Source organism: Leptonychotes weddellii, chromosome 7, assembly GCF_054177405.1.
Source record: "Leptonychotes weddellii isolate Sample4059 chromosome 7, ASM5417740v2, whole genome shotgun sequence".
Taxonomy (NCBI): Eukaryota; Metazoa; Chordata; class Mammalia; order Carnivora; family Phocidae; genus Leptonychotes; species Leptonychotes weddellii.
In genome coordinates this window covers 103,713,310-103,734,686 of record NC_138375.1, presented here as the reverse complement: position 1 = coordinate 103,734,686, position 21,377 = coordinate 103,713,310, and the positions used below count along the sequence as shown (strand labels likewise).

Sequence of the window (21,377 nt, the reverse complement as noted above, 5' to 3'; positions counted from 1 at the left end):
CTCTGTTTGACTTATTTCGCTCAGCATAATACCCTCCAGTTCCATCCACGTCGTTGCAAATGGCAAGATCTCATTCCTTTTGATGGCTGCATAATATTCCATTGTATATATATACCACATCTTCTTTATCCATTCATCTGTCGATGGACATCTTGGCTCTTTCCACAGTTTGGCTATTGTGGACATTGCTGCTATAAACATTGGGGTGCACGTACCCTTTCAGATCCCTACATTTGTATCTTTGGGGTAAATACCCAGTAATGCAATTGCTGGATCGTTTGGTAGCTCTGTTTTCAACTTTTTGAGGAACCTCCATACTGTTTTCCAGAGTGGTTGCACCAGCTTGCATTCCCACCAATGGTGTAGGAAGGTTCCCCTTTCTCCGCATCCCCGCCAACATCTGTCATTTCCTGACTTGTTAATTTTAGCATTCTGACTGGTGTGAGGTGGTATCTCATTGAGGTTTTGATTTGGATTCTGAAGGTCCTTCTTACCCTTAGATTCCATTCATCTATGCCATTCAGGCATCTAGTTTTCTATGTCAGGCTCTAGCAGTCCAAGAAAAAGTCATAGAAAACCCCAAATCTTTACGTCTTTAAGTACTTAGAACAACAGTACCTTACAAATGGTAAGGGCTATATAAATTTTACATCAATAGAAATACAGACATGAGGGGCGCCTGGGTGGCTCAGTCGTTAAGCGTCTGCCTTCAGCTCAGGTCATGATCCGAGGGTCCTGGGATCGAGCCCCGCATTGGGCTCCCTGCTCCACGGGAAGCCTGCTTCTCCCTCTCCCATTCCACCTGCTTGTATTCCCTCTCTCGCTGTGTCTCTCTCTGTCAAATAAATAAATAAAATCTTTAAAAAAAAAAAAAAGAAAGAAATACAGACATGATTAAAACAAAACTAGTCAGTTTGTGGATCCCATGTAACTTTTGATTAAAACTACATACACTATTTGGGAACACATTTACATTCTACAGACATCACCTCAAAGTATCAAATGAATACAAATATAATAGTTTACAAATACTAAACAGCACATAAATTACACAGCAAAAAAATGGCCCATTGTTTATAATCTGTAGGAGTAGTTGGTTGTTGTCTGTCTTAACTGAGCCCTCCCTTTGAAAAGATTAGAATGCAATGCATGCAGTGTTGTTGGGTGAAGTGTCCTCTGTCTTTGCTATACCTTTTAGCAGGTGGTCTGGGAGATCAAGTTCTACGTCAGGTATAACCCTGTTTTGCATGGCCCTTCCCTGCCCTGTAGCTGGCAGTCTTCTCTCCAGTGACCTCCCGGTGCCACAGTGGCTCTATGTCTTCCGTTAGCTCATGACAGCCCAGCTGCTCTCTCATGTCAGTTTCAGTTCCAGTTTCAGTTTCATCCCCTTGTTTTGCTGCCAGAAACAAGATTTACTGTTTCGGCTAATTTGTTATTTTGGCTAGTTGGGCTGGGATTCGTTAGCAGAGCCCTAGATGCTGGTGTTGTCTGGGCCTGTGGCTGATTAAATCAAACCACTTATTTATCAAAGTCACCACTGTAGAGCTTTTGCTTTTGTTTCTCTTCATTTTATCAGGATCCCACAGAAAATCGATGAAGACGCACCCCCTGGCTCCCAGCAAATCCTAATGTCCCGTTTTCCAATTCATAAATAATTTGTTTCCCTATTTCACAATGAAATGCCAGTTGTTTAATACACACCGCCTCAAACCATTTCTAATTGTTTGAAATTTTCTAAGTCAAATGTGAAACATTACTTATTTTCATTTGGATTTCGATAGATTGATTATTGGGGCTATTTACCCACATTTAAACATGTAAGTACCTACTACATGACACAGATGTAATTATATTCTGATCCTGGCTTTATCACCTAAAAGCTTGTAGCACTCAAACATGCTTCTCTGTTTCAGAAATGGTGATGACAGTACTAGTCTACCTAATTATAAGGGTGTGGAGATTCAATGAGGTGAATCAGGTAAAATGCTTAGTATAGTGACACTTGGCTATAAGTTCACTATTCTTATTATTGATCGTCAGCAAGGGCACCAGGTTGTCTGACATGTCTGACTGGTGGTACTTGTGGACATTCCCAGATTGCAATGGAAGCAAGATAGCATGAAATTGTTGCTAATGCGTCCAAAGAATTGATGCCTTTGAATATGTAGATATTTTGATGGATTTGGAAAAATTTAATTTTGCTCTTTTACAAATACAGAATTATTACTTTTCTAACTTTGATTATACGGCAAAGCCATTACTAGCTCGTGGTTAATGGACAACTGCTGTTCATTGTAGATTTACAGGCTACTCAGGTAATGGCTTTACTAAAAGCTGCATCTGTGGGAATTCGATAGGGGGAAGATGGTTCCTTTTTGGCCTTTATCTGCAGGAAATAGTGGTCTCAGTGAAAGGAGAAAATACCTGATTAAATTCATTTACCATCACCATCTACTACAACTAAATGCCTGCCTGTGGGAAAAATCTAAGGAGAATTTCGCTCATATTTCTAACCAAGTCCCTGCAATGACTGATTATCTAATAATCAGTTTATTTTGCCTCTGTCCTTCAGATGAATATTCGGGGCTCGATTATAAACACACTTTGCCTTTAGATTTTTTCTTTCTTACTCTCAGTGCTATTATCTCTGAGTCTGACTGAACATAATGGGAATGGAGAGACTCTGCAAGTGAGAGATGGAGTGAGAGTCCTTCCAATTCCGTGGGTCGCCTTTGAAGGTCTCATGACGTTGGAGCCTTGTGCTAAAGCTATCTGCCTGGAGGAACTCTGTCTGTGTTCACATCTCATTGGCTTGTAGACAGGTTGAAACCAGCCTCTTGTTCCCTGTCTGAGAAAGCTGAGTACAGGCTGTCTGTCTTCTGATTTTTTATTGAAGAATCGATTTGAAGACATTGATATTGAAGAATATTGATTTCTTTGGGAAATCAGATAACTTCTGACAGAGCTTGTAAGACAGTAAGACAATATCTTACTGGAGTACAAATGAAGTCATGTTTAAAGTCTAAATAGTTCCAATTTCCTGATATGCAACTTATATAGAATTACAGTAGATCTCACCAAGATCGGGACCTACCAGTTAGACTGTTTTACCCGTTTCAGCTTCTGCAAGAGTAGTTGTAGAAATGTGACTCTCCATTGCTGACAAAACAGGTTATTGACTTAATTGCCCTTTGGTTCATTTCACCCTAAGACACCCAGTCACCCCAAGTGTGATTTCAGATACTTGAAAACAGTCTATGTCAGTACTAAAATAGTTTAGATCTTGGCCTGAGTGGTTGACCCCATTCTCTGCAGATCTTCTTACATTATCTTCAGCCATGTGGTTTCCTCAAGAGAAAACTCAGAGTTCATTAACTGCATCTTCAGTTAGAGACATTTCCTTCCTTCTCCAAATTACAGGCCACTAGCCTTCTGGAGAGTTCTTTAGAATTCTCTGCTTTCTTCTCATGGCTAACGTGCATAGGTCATTCTTAAATCAGAAACTCAGAATTTTGAAATTATCCCTGTCTGGTTAGATCATCAGAAGCTAACACACTTGAACCGTATTGTCTTGGATTGATGTTATTCACTGGAGAAATGTATAAATCAGGTATAACCTTATGCCCTTGCATTTTGTAGGACACAAATATGAAAAACATACATATGTCATATTTCTGTACTTTTGCTCAACTGTGATTGCAGACACTGGACTTTATGTTTCCCATTGTCTTTTTAAGAGGATCCCCATGATAAATTCCATTTATTAATTCATTCCCCTAGCCAGAAAATACTTGCTCCTTCATATGGTTGTGTTTTGTCAGGCTATGAGAAACGTGCAATTCAATATGATCCTTTTTTGCTTTTTCTGCCACAAAGATCAGCATTGAATTTAAAGCTCAGGAAATGACGTAGTAAAGATTATTTCTCTGCTCCTTTCTTCTTTAATTCTTTCTTATATTTTATAACATCTTAACATTTTTGGGAGTAGATCTTGGTCTCTCTTTCTCCCTCCCTCTTTCTTTCTCTTGCACCCTGAAAGTGTATATATAATATAATAATATATCTCTATTTATGTATCTATCTCCTTATCAGTTTCTGTGTCATCCCCAGCTTTAATGTATATAGATGTTATATCTTACAGGACATGAGATGTTACCTTTCAATCCAGATTTCAGTGATAAATTATATTACAGTACTACTTATTGTACTTTTTTTTTTTTTTACCTTATATTAAGTCATCAGATCCAAGAGCAGTTTTATTTTTTACTTTGGTTGATGCCAATCCTTTGGCTACAAAATGAAGACATTGTGGGTTGTTGCAATGCTGCCATCCCTCCACCAACCACTTTACTCCTCCTGACTCCCTCCAGCAAACCCTTCCCAACTGCATTACTAATAGGCAGCCCAGCTAATTCCACTGTATTCTGTTTCAGCTCCCTTCTGTCTTATGTTGAGCACCTCACTCTTGTTTCCCTACAGCTCCCTATGGCCTGGATCTGTGGAGGGTCCTGAGACCAGCCAAGGTTGATGGAAGAAGGCCAGTGCAGTTGATGTGGAAGGTGACCTTCTTACAGTTTTTTTGTTGTTGATTTTTGTTTTTCTGTTTAAAACCCTTGGTCTTTTACACCTCCAAGAACTGTAATTCTTGAACTTTTACCTCCTGAATTTCCTTCCCTGGAGGCTTTATAATGCCCCAAATCTCACTGTGGTTTCTCAGTTCACAAAGCCTCATAGGTCATCTTACAGTTGGCCTAAATGTGCCTTCAGACGCTGCCCCCTCTCTTCTTTGTTCTGAAACATTAACATTTAAGGTACAAAGTGCACATGCAGGGGGCACCTTGACCTTCTGGGGAAAACCCCCTGGCTGTCTGCATTAGAAGGCAGCGTAATATTGTATAGCACCCAACCTGACATGGGAGAAGAGCACTGACTTGGGGTCAGCTCACTAATGTGTCCTCAGGTCATTGAAGACATATACTGCACATGTGTCCCTTTGAGTACTGGTATAGTGGGGTACAAGGACAGAACAGGGGCCAAATGGTACTTTCTAGGATGGAGGCCTGGGGTTGAGGAATAAAGGAGAAGGTGGGGGCATCATGCAGAGAGGAGAAAAGAAGAGAAGGTTGGACAAAGAACAGAAAAGGAGGGGTAGAGGGAATAAATAGGAAAGGAAAAGGGCAAATATGAGGGGGAAAAACCCAGCCAGGAACCAGGAGAGAAAAGATGGGGGAGTTGAGGAGGGGAGAAGAGGGGGAGGAGAGCAGTGAGATGTCAGAACTCTGTAGTGGTGTCCAGAGTGTTCAGGAAACAGTCATCATATTATTTCATACTTGCTAAAGTCCAGGCAAGTTTAAAATCCTTCTGAAAATGGAGAAATCACCTGCTTTACCAAATGATATTCTAATCCCAATTATGTCCTCTGCCTCTCCCCACTCCCTTCACGCCCTGGGGCTATGGGGCACCCTCAGGTTGTAGGGGCAGCGGGCCAGGGAGGGCTCAACCAGGCGCACTGGGAAACCTTTGAAAATCAAGATTGTGTGAATCCCAGATGTTGTGGTTTCTTTCTCACTGATTAAGTGTGGAAACAAATCACTCAGTCAACATATTTTTGGGGAAGGAAAGCAAACAATGGCACATATCCGCATGTGGTCAGCCACAGAGTATTGGGTCAAGTAGGCTAACATGGGAAGTTGGTGAAATGGACTTGAATGCCCTCCTCCTTCTCCTCCTCATCCAGGGACTGGTCCTTATTTTGCCTCAGTAGGAGAGGTGTCTAAGAATTAAAGTTGGTTAAAGAGATTGGACTAAAACTGAATGGTGGTAATGATTGCACAGCTCTGCGAATACACTAAAAAAACCCCTTAACTGTATACCTTAAAGTAGTGAATTTTATGGTATCTGAATTACATCTCAATAAAGCTGTTGTTTACAAAAGGGAATGCATTGTCTTAAGAAGTAAAAACCTCCCAGTCATTAGGAAGTTTCTGTCCATTCCTGAACTGGAAAGGCAGTGGGACAAAGTGACTTCTAAAGTCCTGTCTGACCTTACATTCAGTCACTTTACTCCATCCGTGTGTGCTGTCAGCAACACAAAGTGAACAACTGGAAAGCCCTATAATTCCTGGGAAATACTCAGCAAGGTGATCCCTAGGCAAAAACATATGATTAGTAGGTTCAGGTTCGAGGCTGAAAAGAAGAGTTTGGCTTGGAATCCCTGGGGTCACCTTAGGCTTCTCACCACAGGTTTAGGACTGGTAGGGCAACCGTGAATGTTTTAGGCCTCTTAGCTGGGCTATCTGGTATGGCTGGTCCAGGGAAGCTCGCTCCTTTCTCAAAGGAGGAGGCATGCTGCTTTTTATGTAACTGCACAGGTACTTTCCAACCCTTGGAAGCTTCCAGAGAAGCTTCCAGGGCTAGAACAGAATTGGGATTCTTGGAGTGAATGCCTCACATTTTTAGCTTATACTGTCCTGTGCATGTGGGAGGGCAAGAAAGATAAGCATCAAAATGACTTGCTTACATTGGCTTGCACCTTCTCCTAGTGAAGCCTCATGAAATTAGACTTCTGTTAAGGGTTGATACCAACGGACCATTTATCAAATCTCTTTTGGCCCTTGAAGGATTAATAACACCACACGGGGTGTGTTACTCATCCCAGAAGGGTGATGACCTAATTGTAGTTTAGCACCTAATAATTAACATTACCCCTCACCCCTCATGCTCACCATTTATTACCATCTCAGTGCCGATCTTTTTGTGTTTCTGGCAATACATTTTGTTTCCTTTGGGTTCAGAAGGCAAGCGGAGCTCCGGTCCTGGAGAAGGCCCTTGGGTACAACATATGGTACTTTCCAGAAAACAACACTAATCTCACAGAAACAGTGAACACCACTAACCAGACGCATGAACTGTATCTGGGAGGCAAGACCCACTGGGTGTATGTGATTTCTTATAATTCTCTTGGGGAATCTCCGGTGGCCACCCTGAGGATTCCGGCTATTGATGAAAAGTGTAAGTAGAGTGTACACTTCTTACTTAGATGCCTGGTCCCAACGAGTTGGCCAGGAAGTCCCCTCAAGGATTGCTCTTTCTCTCAAGTCAAAATGAAAATGAAGTGGGAGCTTTTTAGGTTATGCTGAGGAGACCAAAATCTTGTGGTAATTAATGAGCCCCTTGAAATACACTTCCTTTGGAACAAAGCCTGTGTTGAAAAGCAGAGACTTCATAAAGTCATATGAGACAAAGTCATACACCTAAAAGTTCTGCAAGCAGCTTGAACTTGCTTTGGTCTGAGTGAGCCATAGAAAACTGTCTGATAAACCACGTTTGTCCTCAGTGGCAGAAACTTCTCTTTTGAGTTTTCCCTCTCACAGTATTGACAAAGTCCCAGCCTGTGTTTGCTCACTCTTCCATGTTCTTTTTTCCATGTGACTCCTAAGTTAAGAAAATTTCTGATGTTTATACTTGTCAATAAAGTGCTCCTTATGCTTTTGATTAAGTAGTTTTAAACATTTTACTGATCCCAGGCAAACTCATCTTTTATATCGCATGTTAGAATAAAATACCTTCTTTGATTCTTAGTCAAGGAATTGCAGGCAAGGGATTTCTTCTCTCCTACTTCCTTTTCTCTATAAATCTTACTGTTTCTCATTATATAGATTTTCTCCTTTATTTTGTTTAATACCTATCTCTCCCTCAGTTGGATGCAAGTTCCTTGAGTGCAGAGATTTTTGTCCGTTTTTCTTTTCCTCCTCTTCCTCTTCCTCATACCACTACCCCCCCCATCTGCAACACCTAGAACAGGCATAGAGCACTTGGCATAGAAAAGGTGCTCGGTAACTATTTGTTGAAACACATCATAGTTAGGTAATGCACTCTCCAATTTTTTACTTCTCTTTACTTAGACCTAGACTGGTTCAGGCCTTTGTACTACCAGCTGTAGACCTATTTGCCTATACTCCCTTCTTCCTCTTCCCCTTAAACTGAACCACTTTCTTCCCTTGCCTCATTTTAGAACTCCTATATACAGATGATTCTTGAACAACATGGGTTTGAACTGGGTGGGTCCACTTATATGCAAATTTTTTACTGTACAATAGTATAAATGTATTTTCTATTATGAGTTTCTAAATAATATTTTACTTTCTCTAGCATTCTTTTTTGTAAAAATACAATACACAGGGGCACCTGGGTGGCTCAGTCAGTTAAGCGTCTGCCTTCAGTTCAGGTCATGATCCCAGACTCCTGGGATCAAGCCCCACATCGGGCTCCCTGCTCAGCGGGGAGCCTGCTTCTCCCTCTCCCTCTGCCTGCTGCTCCCCCTGCTTGTGCACACGCTCTCTCTCTCAAATAAATAAATAAAATGTTTTAAAAAAATACAATACGTAATACATGTAACATACAAAACATGTGTTAATCCATTCTGTTATCAGTAAGGCTTCCAGTCAACAGTAGGCTATTAGTAGTTAAGTTTTGGGGGAGTCAAAAGTTATACATAGATTTTCAACTGCCCAGGGGGTTGGTGCCCCAACCCCCACGTTGTTCAAGGGTCAATTGTATACATAATCTGTGTTTTGAGCTACAGTTGACATTACTGTAGTATTTAATAATATTCCCCACCATCCTTAGTTCCTGGCATCCTACTTTCTGCCTATCCAATACCTCTAGTGATGAGGTTTCTGACAAATGCATGTGTCATTGAATAAACATTCTTTGTTAGTAGAGGCACTGGTGCATAGTAAAGCCAGTTTCTTGGTGTGGCCCTGGAGTGGGAATAGGGGATAGAAACATGGGTCTTGGAGTCCAACAGCCCTGAATTCATATCTTGGCTTTTTCACTATGGTATCTAGATACCAGAAACTTTGGGCAAGTTATGTAACCTCTCTAAAACTCAGCTACTTGTAAAATGGAGCTATTTTATAGTAATACCTCCTTTACAGAGCTGTTGTGAGGATGAAATGAGATTGTGTATTTAAAACGATTTGCCTAATGCTAATTATTAATATTGTCATTCTTTTTTTTTAAAGATTTTATTTATTTATTTATTTGAGAGAGAGAGAGAGAGTGCAGGAGGGAGGGGCAGAGAGAGAGAATCTGAAGCAGACTCTGTGCTGAGCACACCCCAGTGGGGCCTTGATCTCACAACCACGAGATCATGACCTGAGCCAAAACCAAGAGTTGGACGCTTAACAGACTGAGCCACCCAGGCATCCCGCCATTGTCATTCTTAATAAAATTTCTGATTGATTAAATTTTTATTAGGCAGGGATTATCAACTTTAAAAATACTATAAAATAATATTTTAACTAAAGTTATGCTAAATTCCCATAGGGTTTTTTGTTAATTTTTCCCAATTCTGAAGGTACTTGCTTTGTGTCAGAATCGTCAGCATGATCACCGGTTATAATAATCCCAGACCAGATGTAGGCAAGCTACAGCTGTGGACCAAACCTGGCCTGATACCTGTTTTTGTAAATAAAGTTTTATCGAAACACAGCCACACCTATTTGTTTACATTTGCTTATGTCTCCTTTTGTGCAACAGTGGCAGAGTTGAATTGTTGTGACAAAGACCACATGTGTTATAAAACCTAAAATATTTACTATTTGACTTCTTACAGAGAAAGTTTAAAGACTCCTGTTTTAGACGTATAAGAAAGTAATGCTTTACAGAATTTTGTTTAATAAGGTAGAGTCAACTAGAGAATAGTTATAATAATAATAATTGTTATAAATGTAACAATCACTAAGAAGTGTAATTATCATATACTGTTCATTAGTCTATGTCAGGCATTGTGCTCAGATGAAGTAGGTTAATTTAATGCTAATCTTGAAAGGGTCTACGAGGTAGATGCTATTAGAGTTGTTTCATAGACGATGACGCTGAGATTCAGGAAAGCTTAGGAATCTGCCCACGGTTGCTCAGGTGGAATTCAAACCCAAGTCTGCATGATCCAACCTTGTACAATATATCAGAATCTTGGACTTGATGCCGTTTGACAGTGAACCGGTTCTTTACCTCTGTGGGCCTCCATTTTAACATCTTTAAAACAAGGGTTTGGAATAGATACACCTTCAGGTTCCTTCCGCCCTGAACATCTCTGAGTTTTAAAGGACCTTAGCCAGCAGGTGGCCCTAGAGTGATCTGAGGCAGGGCCCAGAAGAGCCCAGCCACTGTGTGGTGCGGGATGAGGAGGTGGTTGAGACTCGGGACAGAGCTGAGGGTAGGCTCAGACAGCTAAGGTGAGGCACCATAGTGCCTGAGGGCTGTATTTGATGGCCCACAGTGACTGCCTTCATGCAAACCCCAAGAACTTAAAGGTGTTAGCAGTCAAAGCCCCCCTCCCCCTCTCCCAGGAAGAATATGGATTTTCTACTACACCTGGGGGTATGTTGTATTTGGAGAAATTGTTCAGATGTTCTTGTTGAACAATGGAAGGATTCAGGAGTGAGTTTACACACAGCAGTGTGATGATTTGGAAACTTCTCTTTCAGCACCCTTAGCCCTGCCCAGGCCCTTTCACTGTTGACTTATGGCTTAATTGAAACTTTTCCACTCCTCTCTGGCCCAGAGCCTGGGCTGTTCCCTTCATCCCTGCAGCATGTTTGACTCTTTCAACCTGACACCTGCTCTGCAGACAGCCAGTGTTGGTAAAGAAAAGGAGTGTGGGCTTAGGAAGCAACACTCACTCCTGTCTTCAGGTCAGGATTTATGTGCAAGTAATTATTACAAAAGTGCCTCTGAGGAGACCAGAAAAGGATGTGAACGAAACAAGGCCAGGAAAGGGGAGGTGGCCAGGCCAAAGGTGCTGTATGATCTTCCCAGGGTTGCTGTAACAATGCACCACAGACTGAGTGGCTTCTAACAACAGAAATTTACTGTCCCATTGTTCTGGAGGCTAGAAGTCTAAACTGAAGGTGTTGGCAGGGCATTCCTTGGCTTGTAACAGCATAACTTCAGTCTCTGCCTGGGTCTTCATGTGGCCAGCTTCCTCTGTCTCTTTATTTCTGTGTCCAAATTCCACTCATGAGGATATCAGTCATATTGGGTTAAGGACCCACTGTCTTAACTACTAACATCCACAACAATCTGATTTCCTGATAAGGTTACATTCTGCAGTACTGAGGATATCTTTTTGCGGGGAAAGAGTTCAACCATAATGGGTACAATTTGCAAGAAAAATCTTGGGGAGGGTGGTTCCAGCATGACCTGCAAAGGGACTCTGGAGTGTGGGTTACATCACACAGTTCTTCCAACCAAGCAAAATATACAGACACACACAAACAGTAAGAAGGAATTGAGAAGATCAGGGAGCATGAACATTACCTGCTACCAGAGGTTAGGGAGGATTCTAGAAGCTCTAGAAATGCCTTTTAGCCTGACTGGAATGGTAAATGAGGATGCTTAGAGGCTATGAGCGGGGGTGGGGGGTGGGAGGTGGGGGTAATAGGAGCTCTAAGGATCACATGGGGTTGACGTCCTGGCACCCACCCCTATTCCAGCTTCACATTTCCTATATGCCTCAGTTGCTTTTCCTGACCCTTTCAGGAAATTGACAAATTACCTGGCCTTCCTTCTGGGACTAGCAGCTGGAGTGTCTCATAAAGGCCCAGTTTGAGAAAAAGATTCATAAACTGTGACCTTCAAGAACAGAGGCTCCTAAATATGCACACAGCTTGCTAGGGCTTGTTGCCTAGAAATAGCAGGATTCAATACTCCCAGACCTCACACCAAATTCCTACACTTGGCCTAGGCTTCTAGCTTCAGAAGGCTTTTTGATTTTTTTGAAAGACACTGTTTCCTGCCTTTATCCAGGACTGTCTTTTGTGTTTATTGAAGCATACTTTCTGTTAATTGCAATTTTGAAGCCTCAGGGATGTTGTGGGTGGTAAGGGGCGGAGGAGAGGGGAGAGTGGCACCCTGTGATCTTCTGGGCCCCACCCCTTTGTGCCCTCCTTCTGTGCCACAATGGCCTCCAGTAGTTCTCCTCTCTTCTTACTTAGAACATTTTTAATAAGATAGCTCTCTGATTCTAATTAAATCCTAGGTATTGTATTTGAACTCACATGTTCAACTTCTCCTTTTTTTTTTTTAAGATTTTATTTATTTATTTAACAGAGAGAGAGAGAGCGCACAAGCAGGCAGAGTAGCAGGCAGAGGGAGAGGGAGAAGCAGGCTCCCTGCTGAGCAGAGAGCCTGATGTGGGACTCGATCCCAGGACCCCGATCATGACCTGAGCCGAAGGCAGACGCTTAACCGACTGAGCCACCCAGGCGTGCCCCTCCCCCCCATTTTTAAAGATTTTATTTATAACTTTTCTATTACAGGAATCCTTGTTGCTTGTTTCCAAACATGAGTTTTTTGGTGAGGCCTGCAGAAAATGTTGTCCTCTGCATATCAGTCCATACCTAGGTGCTTTGGAGGGTGTGGTACAGATACAGTTCTCACTGCCTTGTGGAGAGCAGTCCGTAGCCAGGTTGCATGGGGCCAGCCTGGATAGTTGAAATTTGAAGCCAGCTCCCAGATATGACTGTAGGGGCACCATTTCCCAGCTCCCAGCTGTAGAATTACTGGTACCTGAAATTCTGCTTTTAGAGATTCATTCTTTGTCTTAGACTCGCTTCCTTTTACTTGCACAAGCACCTGTGGAAGGTAAGTCTTGTGAGTCAGCAACTCTCTAGTGAGATCTTTTCTCGGAAACAGGTAAATTTTGGGGACATAAGGAAAGATTAAGAAGGTACTTAATCATCAAAAGTGGGAGGCAAGGAAAAGTGATACAGTAAAAAGGATGGAAACAGCACCATAAGCGGAGGCTGCAGGGGAGATCCTGAATTTTGACCTTCTTTATGATTTGGGCAGTGAATGGATGCCAGTGTGGCTGGTGCATTTGGAGAATGAGTTGGGCAGCTTTCTCTCTCTTTTTTTCCCTTCTCTTAGCATTTCAGTGCATTGAGGCCATGCAGGCCTGCCTCACTCAGGACCAGCTGGTGGTGGAGTGGCAAAGCTCTGCTCCAGAGGTGGACACATGGATGGTTGAATGGTTCCCAGATTTGGACTCAGAGTCCTCCACTTTTTCCTGGGAATCTGTGTCTCAGGCCAGGAACTGGACAATCCAGAAAGGTAGCCACTGTGGACCCCACAAGTTCCCTCTATGTAGGATTCAGTTTCATTTCCACTGGTTTTAAAACCTTTAACTTTGACTTCAAAGCTGTAGATATGGGGGAATAGCATTTGACAAAGTGAGTGCAAGCCTAGTGAAGTGCCATATTTCTTGGTGGTTCCCACTTAGGCTGGGCCAGGAAGCCATGGATATCAGACCAGGTATCTGGTCTGTTTCCAAGTGGAAAACACCATGGTGACCTCACCGTCAGAGAGCCCTTCCTGGATATCTTGATCATGTGGGTAACACTAGAGTTTGTCTCTCATCAGTCCTTCCCAGGCTACCCTTTTAGTTCTGGTTCCCTGTTTAAGATCTAGGTCCCCTCTCCAGGTGAATGATACAGAGAATAGTCTTCTTTTTAAGAAAGTCCCTGCTCCTTGAAAGACAGATGAGTGAGGTTTCACCCTCCCAATCCTGTCCGTCCAACCATTTCTTAATACTTAATGGCACCCATATAAAGAATTATACTCATGCAGGGGTTCATGGTAGAGGAGCTAGAATTCATGGTACTTGAGTTCCCAGGTTGATATGCTATTGACAGAAGGATTAAGTTTTATTCTGTAGTGCTTCCAAATCATGTGACAAAATCTATGATGGAGGAGGGACCCGATCTCTTACTTTTCCCTTCTTGGGTGGCTCTGTCATTTCATCAGAGTAGTGAAGACTTAGTTCTAAGAATTAATTTTAAAAGGTTAGAACTGGAATAGACATTGGAGACCATCCAACCTAACCTCCTTATTTTCCAGATGTGGAAACTGTAGAGAAATAGAGTATGTCCCGTAGTCGTAGATGTAACTCGGTCTAACAGATCTCCTTTGCCAGGCTCTGAGCTTAAGGCTTATTTTCTGTCTCTCTTTCTCTCTCTTTTTTACAGATGAATTAAAGCCCTTCTGGTGCTATAACATCTCTGTGTATCCAGTGTTGGGAGACCGAGTGGGCAAGTCGTATTCCATCCAGGCTTATGTCCGAGAAGGCAGTATGTATGGAAAGGCCCCGTGGGGCGAGGAAACCCTGGGGCCTGTCCAACATCCAGACAAGGCTGTGAATGTCTATAGCTCATTCACAGTTGCCTTAGTGCTTAGCTGTGCTGCACCTTCAGCTTGTAAGCTACATATGCTTGACACAATTGTGGTCAGGTTGTAGGTTCACTGGATTTCAAAGCTGGGGTAGAATTTAGAGATCCTCAAGTCCAAGCCCCTCATTCTACAAATGGAAAATCAAGGCTCAAAGAGGTGAAATAGTTTGTCCAACCCCACAAAGGAGCTTAGTGCCAATAGCCCTGTAAGCAGAAACAACACTTTTTTAAGACCAAGTTAGGGACCTTACAGAGTTAATCATAGGTTGGAGATGCTAAAAAAATTATTTTTAATTGTGTAGCAGTAATCAAGGGTTGTACTGATGAATTGCTCAGACTTCATTTTTATCACTTGGAAGTTCACCTTTTCCAGATTCAACATTAGAAAATATATCCTGTCGCTCAAAGGTAACCCATGGGGGCATGTCCTTCAGCTGTATCTGATAATAGCTGTTGCCGCTATGAGTGAAAGCTGAATGCCAAGTGACAGTGAGGGCTCTGTAAGAAAGTACTTTTCTGCAGGCCTTTGACAGTGTTTTTCTTCTGTTCAAGATGGGTAATTCCAGAAAACTATGTTCCCAAACAAGGTGGTGTGCTGTGTCCCTACTCTGCCCCTACCTCCCACCTCTGACACCGATTTTGCTTTGAGTACCAGCCACAACATTTGTGGGGAAAGGATCTACTTAGCTGTGATTCAGTCCTTATTATTTTTCTCCCTGGCCTGTAAAGTTCCATCAGTGGGTCCTGTAACTGAGGCAGACAACATTGGTGTGAAGACAGTCACAGTCACATGGAAGGAGATTCCCAAGAGTCAGAGAAATGGTTTCATCAGCAACTACACCATATTTTACCAAGCTGAAGATGGAAAGGAGTTCTGTAAGTGTGCTTGTAGCCAAGTTGGAAAACCCCCAAGCCCCAGAGAGATACTATGGATACACCTGCCATAGGGGTTGGTGCCCTACAGTCTTGCATGAGTCACTTAGCCTCTTTGACCCTCTCTGAGAATGAGGCCAAGAGCACCGACCTCTTGAGCTTTTTTTTTTTTAATATTTTATTTATTTATTTGACAGAGAGAGAGACACAGCGAGAGAGGGAACACAAGCAGGGGGAGTGGGAGAGGGAGAAGCAGGCTTCCCGCTGAGCAGGGAGCCCGATGCGGGGCTCGATCCCAGGACCCTGGGATCATGACCTGAGCTGAAGGCAGATGCTTAAGGACTGAGCCACCCAGGCGCACCTACCTCTTGAGCTTTTTGGAGTCAAATGAGAGTGAAGTGACTGTACTTAAGAATCCTGGAGGAACCACAGGAGTTGATACAATTTGTCCTGGTCAGGCTGTGAACAAGTGGGTCTCCTGGGAACTTTCCAATTATTAACGCAGAATGGGGTGTGCCTGGATTAAAGAGTAGAGTGGTGACACTTACCTCAGTGCAGGACCCTTTACCCTGACTCCTGTTGCCCACTGCCAAGTCATACTTTTGTCTTGAATCCACAGTATCTACTGACATCCTAAATTCTGGGCTAGGCTTGGATTCCTATTTAGGCTAACTTTTTTTGTTGTTATGGTAAAATACATAAAACATAAAATTTACCACTTAAAACATTGAACAATGTACAATTTAGTGGCATTGAGTAGATCAGTAATGTTGTGCGACCGTCATCTCTACCTGTTTCCACCCCAAATAGAAAACCTGTACCCATTAATCATCTCTTCTCATTGTCTTCTTCCCACAGTCCCTAGAAACCGCAAAATTGCTTTCCGTCTTTTGGATTTACATATTCTGGCTATCTCATATAAATGGAATCATACAATATGAGGCTTTTTGTATCTGGCTTCTTTTACTTAGCATTGTGTTTTCAAAGTTTATCCATCTTGTAGATTGTAATAATATCTCATTCCTTTTTATAGCCGAAGAATATTCTATTCTATGGATAGTCTGCATTTTGTTTATCCATTCATCAGTTGATGGGCATTTGGGTTGTTTCCACTTTTTGGCTACTGTAATTAATGCTGCTGTGAACGTGGGTATGCAAATACTCTTTGAGTTTCTGCTTTTAATTCTTTGGGGCCTATACCTAGGAGTGGAATTGCTGGCCCATATGATAATTCTAGTTTAACTTTTTGAGAAACCACCCAACTGTTTTCCATAGTGGCTGCCCCATGTTACATGCCCACCAGCAATGGATGAGAGTTACAATTTCTCCACATTCTTACCAACACTTATTTTCTGTTAAAAAAATTATTATAACTATCCTAATGGGTGTGAAATGGTTTCTCAATGTGGTTTTGTTTTGTATTTCTTTAATAACTAATGATGTTGAGCATCTTTGCATGTGCTTATTGGCCATTTGTATATCTTCTTTGAGAAAGTCTGCTCAATTTCTTTGCCCATTTTTAAATTGGGTTGTTTGTCTTTCAGTTATTGAGTCATAAGAGTTATATATATATCTATATTCTGGATAGAAGTTCCTTATAAAATATATGATTTGCAAATATTTTTTCCCTTTCTGTAGATTGTCTTTTCACTCTCTGGATAATGTCTTTTGATGCACAAAAGCTTTTAATTTTGGTGAAGTCCAGATTAATCTGTTTTCTTTTGTTGCTTGTGTATTTGGTATCATATCTAAGAAACCACTGCCAAGTTCAGGGCCACCATTTACCCTATGTTGTCTTCTAAGAATTTTATAGTGTTAGCTCTTATGTTTAAGTCTTTGATATATCTTTATAGCCTAATTTTAAGCAGACCATGGATAGAAGGATTGGGGTATTAGATTGGCTGACCTGGAGGTACAGGTCCCAGTCCCTCTTATTTCACTCTTCCTAAAGCACAATTTTTACTTGGGCTTGGCTATCATGTTTGACTTCTGTATTTTTCCTTTAGCCAAGACAGTCAACTCCAACATCCTGCAGTATGGCCTAGAGTCCCTGACACGAAAGACCTCTTATACTCTTCAAGTCATGGCCAGCACCAGGGCTGGGGGAACCAACGGCACCAAGATAAACTTCAAGACATTATCAGTTAGTGAGTATTTCCTGTATGCCTTGGATAAATCTTCTTGGCATTTCCCTTAGGCCAGTTAGAGATGATGTTTGCCAAAGGCAGGGGAAGCCTAATGAAAGAGAAGTACATAAGTAGGAAGAAGTAGGAAGTGAGGAGAGAGTAGGGAGAGCAAACACATTGAGAACTGAATTTGAAAAGACTGGTCATTTTGCTCTTTCTTCATGGGTAGTCCCATGTCATCTTGAGGAAAAGGGTTCAAGTTAATTCCAACTTCACTCTCAGTACAAACCAGCCCCTGCTGCAAAGCTGTTCCCAAGTTCATAGTCACCAGTTTCTGTGTTTCAGTGGTTACTACATAGTGGGGCCTTGGAGGGAAAACCTTGGTAGAACAAGCACCATTGTCCACAGGAAGGAACTTTACTTCCATCATTTGTGGAGATTTTAGAGCAAAAAAGTACCCAATATGTTCTACTTACCAGTTTTTATATTAAAAAATAGCAAGAAAAATTTAATAACAAAATATAAAATACAATATAGTGTTGTATGATGGTTATGGGAAATATTCAAGAGGAAAAGAAGATAGAATGAGAGGAGAGATGAAGAAGAAACAGAGAAGGGGAATGGGAGAAACAGAAATATGTTAATTTTCTCAAGTCCTTGAGGGGCAGAGATTTGATTTTAAAGATATACTAGAACTGTTTTAAGAATTATTTATATTAAAAGTAAGGAGACATTGCCAATTTTTACAGTAAAAGTTAGAAATATTCTGGTTTAAGTACTCTCTCTCTCTTTTTTTTTTTAGAGAGAGAGAGTGTGTGAGCAGAGGGTAGGGAGGGGCAGAGGGAGAAGGAGAGAGAGAATTTTAAGCAGGCTCCAAGCTCAGTGTGGAGCCCAATGCGGGGCTCAACCTCATGACCCTGAGACCGGAGCCGAAATCAAGATGCCCAACCCACTGAGCCATCCAGACACCCCTGGTTTAAGTACTCTTGAAAGCCTCTTGCTCATCACATTTTGAAAAGAATAAAAATATCTTTATGGCTCTGGAAAATGTGAATATAGCATGTGTTTCCATATAGAAAATATGTTCTGTTTTTATGGACTAATACTGCCTTTTTGGAGTTCTTTTTGATATTGTTCTGTAGAATCTTTTAAAATCATATTTTCTTTTTTTTTTTTTTAAAGATTTTATTTATTTATTTGACAGAGAGGGAGACAGCTAGAGAGGGAACACAAGCAGGGGGAGTGGGAGAGGGAGAAGCAGGCTCCCCGGTGAGCAGGGAGCCCGATGCAGGGCTCGATCCCAGGACCCTGGGATCATGACCTGAGCCGAAGGCAGACACTTAACAACTGAGCCAGCCAGGTGCCCCCATATTGTATTTTCATAGCACTAGGCACAGATTGCATCATCTACTAGAATTTTCTCCATGGGTCAAATTTAAGGCAAAAGCCTGCCTTGGAGCCTCAATATTTCTTACACTTGTCTGCAGATTACAGATCTCCCTGCTTCTGTCTTTGTTCCTCTGCAGTCTATTCTCCACACTGCAGTCAGAGTTTAAAACCCTAGGCCCCTGCTTGAAACCCCCAGTGGCTTCTGTTTTGTGTTAAATAAAATACAAATTCCTACCCATTGCTTTCAGGGTCCTTCGTGAGCTGGGGTTTACTGACCTCATCTCCTTCCATGTTCTGATTCTATCTGTGCTAACTTCTTCCTGCTTCAAGAGTTGCATCTGCTGTTTCTTCTGCCAGGAATGCTTTCTCCATATTTTTGCATGAGTGGTTTCTTGTCATTATTAATATTAGCTCAGATTTCACCTCTCAGAGAAGTCTTCCTTTGCCAATAGGTAAAGTTACTAACTGTCTTACCTAAACACACTCTATCATCCTGTTATATCTGAAATAATCTTTCTTTGTTGTCTGAATCTTTCTACCAGAATGTAGGCTCCATGCTAGTAGGGATCTTGTATTTCTTCCTTATTGCTGTTTGTTTTATTACCCAGAATAGTGTTTGGAAAATGGTACGTGCTCAATAAATATGTGCTAAAGGAACAAAGTTGGAGAATGAACCTGGTGAACATAATTATTGACCAGTCTGGATCTATTATTATTACAATATCACTATTATTCAGGCAGAAGAGAACTGGATGAGGAGCCACAAATGCCCTTTCTTTTTATGAATACATTTTAATTGAACTGAAAGAAAAGTCATAAGGAACGTGTTGCTGAAAGTCCTGGAAGAAAAAAAAATTAATCTTTAATTTTTGTCAAGAAAGTGAGGAGCGCATCCTTTTACTGACTTTTGTTCTCCTCTTCCCAAAGGTGTCCTTGAGATTTTATTTATAACTTCTTTGGTTGGAGGTGGTCTTCTCATTCTCATCATGCTGACAGTGGCATATGGTCTCAAAAAACCCAAGTGAGTTTATAGGCAACAGCATGTACCCTCAAAAGCGGGGATTGAAATGGGTGGAAGCATCGTGGGTGGAGAGGGCCCTCTCTTATTAAGGGGGTGTTTATTCGTTTATTAATTTGGTACATATTGACTGAGTTTATTTATATGCCATACCGTGCTCATCAGAACTGACCAAACAAGAGGACTTTCACTCCCCACAGCCCACGTACCAGGCTTATGCCAGGGGATTACCAGCCGCCCCATAGGCTTTATCTTCCATATTTGGCATCTGCCTCTAACGTTAGGGAGAACGTCGTTTCTCTCAGTGTCTGGCAGCAGCAGGAGGCCTCAGGCCACTTGCTTCTCTCCTGGGTAGAGAGGGAACGTACCCACGTAATTAGAGCACTGGCCAGCAGTACGCCCAGCATAGACTTGTTCCTTGTTCATGGTGCAGTGTTGGAGGGCTGGCTGTGGGGACATTTGTCCTGCGTGCCCGGGCCACTGTGGGAAAGGAAGCTTGTCTCAGGGTCTTGTGCTTTCTCTCCCTAGAGAGCTTCATGCTACCCTGCTGGTCAAGGGCTCCCTCCCCGGTAGACCTCTTTCTCCGGAATTGCACAGTTGAGGGCCTTCTCTGCCAAGCAGCTATGCTTAGTTCTAGTGAAGTGAATGTCAACCTCATTTCCCAACCACAGGTAGAAACCAAGCCACCAGCCAAACTCTTGTACATTTTGCATGTCTAACAGGCTCCCAGGTGAGGCAGCTGCTGCTGATTGGGACCACACTTTGAGAATCACTGCACTAAAGTGTGGGTATCATATCAGGCTTAGAGCGTTACCCTTCCTGGAGAATAAATCTCGAAGACATGGTTCTGTGATAGTGTGATTTCCAACATCAGGTCTCAGGGTGGGGATGCAGGGGCAGGAGAGGGTAAGAAAAGTGTCTTTCCATCACATCCCACTGATGACTTGTAATTTCACTCTCCAGACTATGTGTTCCCAGCTTCCGTCAGGAGGTCAGAAGCTTGCCCTTATTTATTCCCTGTAGCAAAGCTCCACTCTTCTGGTGGAGCCATGCAGTGTAAGTAACATACTTCTTGAACTTACTTCCTGTTTTAAAATCTTATCTCTTATTAGCAAATTGAAGCACTTATGTTGTCCTGATGTCCCCAACCCTGCTGAAAGCAGCATAGCTACATGGCGTGGAGATGATTTCAAGGTAAGTACTTCTGCTTTTGTTAAGGAAATCATTGAGCAGGTTGGTTGCAGAAGACAAGGAAGGGCGATGGAGGTGGGGAAGAGTCCTGGGCCGAGATTTGTCAGTGTTCACAACAATAGAACTTGAGGTTAAAAAGTCTCAGGGCTGGCAGGACAGGTGGAATGAGCCTTCCTGGAACGACTTTGGCCCTCGTCCTCTTGAACCAGCAGAAAGGACTTCACGAGGCTCAGAGGACCCAGTGTGTGCTGGGCATGGAACTGGTCCTATAAGGGATGCCACTGAAGGACACTGGCCCTACCCTCAAGGACCTGACTGTCTAGTTAGGGAGCAATAGATAGCCTGTCTATAAGATTCAATGCCATTTAAAAAGCAGTCAAGACAGATGACTGGATAAAGAAGATGTGGTATATATATACAATGGAATATTATGCAGCCATCAAAAGGAATGAGATCTTGCCATTTGCAACGACGTGGATGGAACTGCAGGGTATTATGTTGAGTGAAATAAGTCAGACAGAGAAAGACATGTATCATATGATCTCA

General features: G+C 42.2%; 1 protein-coding gene across 1 annotated transcript in view; it reads left to right on the top strand.

Moving 5' to 3' along the window:
* Nucleotides 1-21,377, top strand: part of IL31RA (interleukin 31 receptor A) — an 84,479-nt gene that overhangs the window by 60,495 nt on the left and 2,607 nt on the right. Inside the window, exons 7-14 of the mRNA XM_081826860.1 lie at nucleotides 4,480-4,559; nucleotides 6,795-7,011; nucleotides 12,937-13,119; nucleotides 14,034-14,135; nucleotides 14,964-15,110; nucleotides 17,114-17,254; nucleotides 19,550-19,643; nucleotides 20,753-20,834. Coding sequence (XP_081682986.1) covers nucleotides 4,480-4,559; nucleotides 6,795-7,011; nucleotides 12,937-13,119; nucleotides 14,034-14,135; nucleotides 14,964-15,110; nucleotides 17,114-17,254; nucleotides 19,550-19,643; nucleotides 20,753-20,834 — 1,046 coding nt within the window. The remainder of the gene's footprint in view (nucleotides 1-4,479; nucleotides 4,560-6,794; nucleotides 7,012-12,936; nucleotides 13,120-14,033; nucleotides 14,136-14,963; nucleotides 15,111-17,113; nucleotides 17,255-19,549; nucleotides 19,644-20,752; nucleotides 20,835-21,377) is intronic.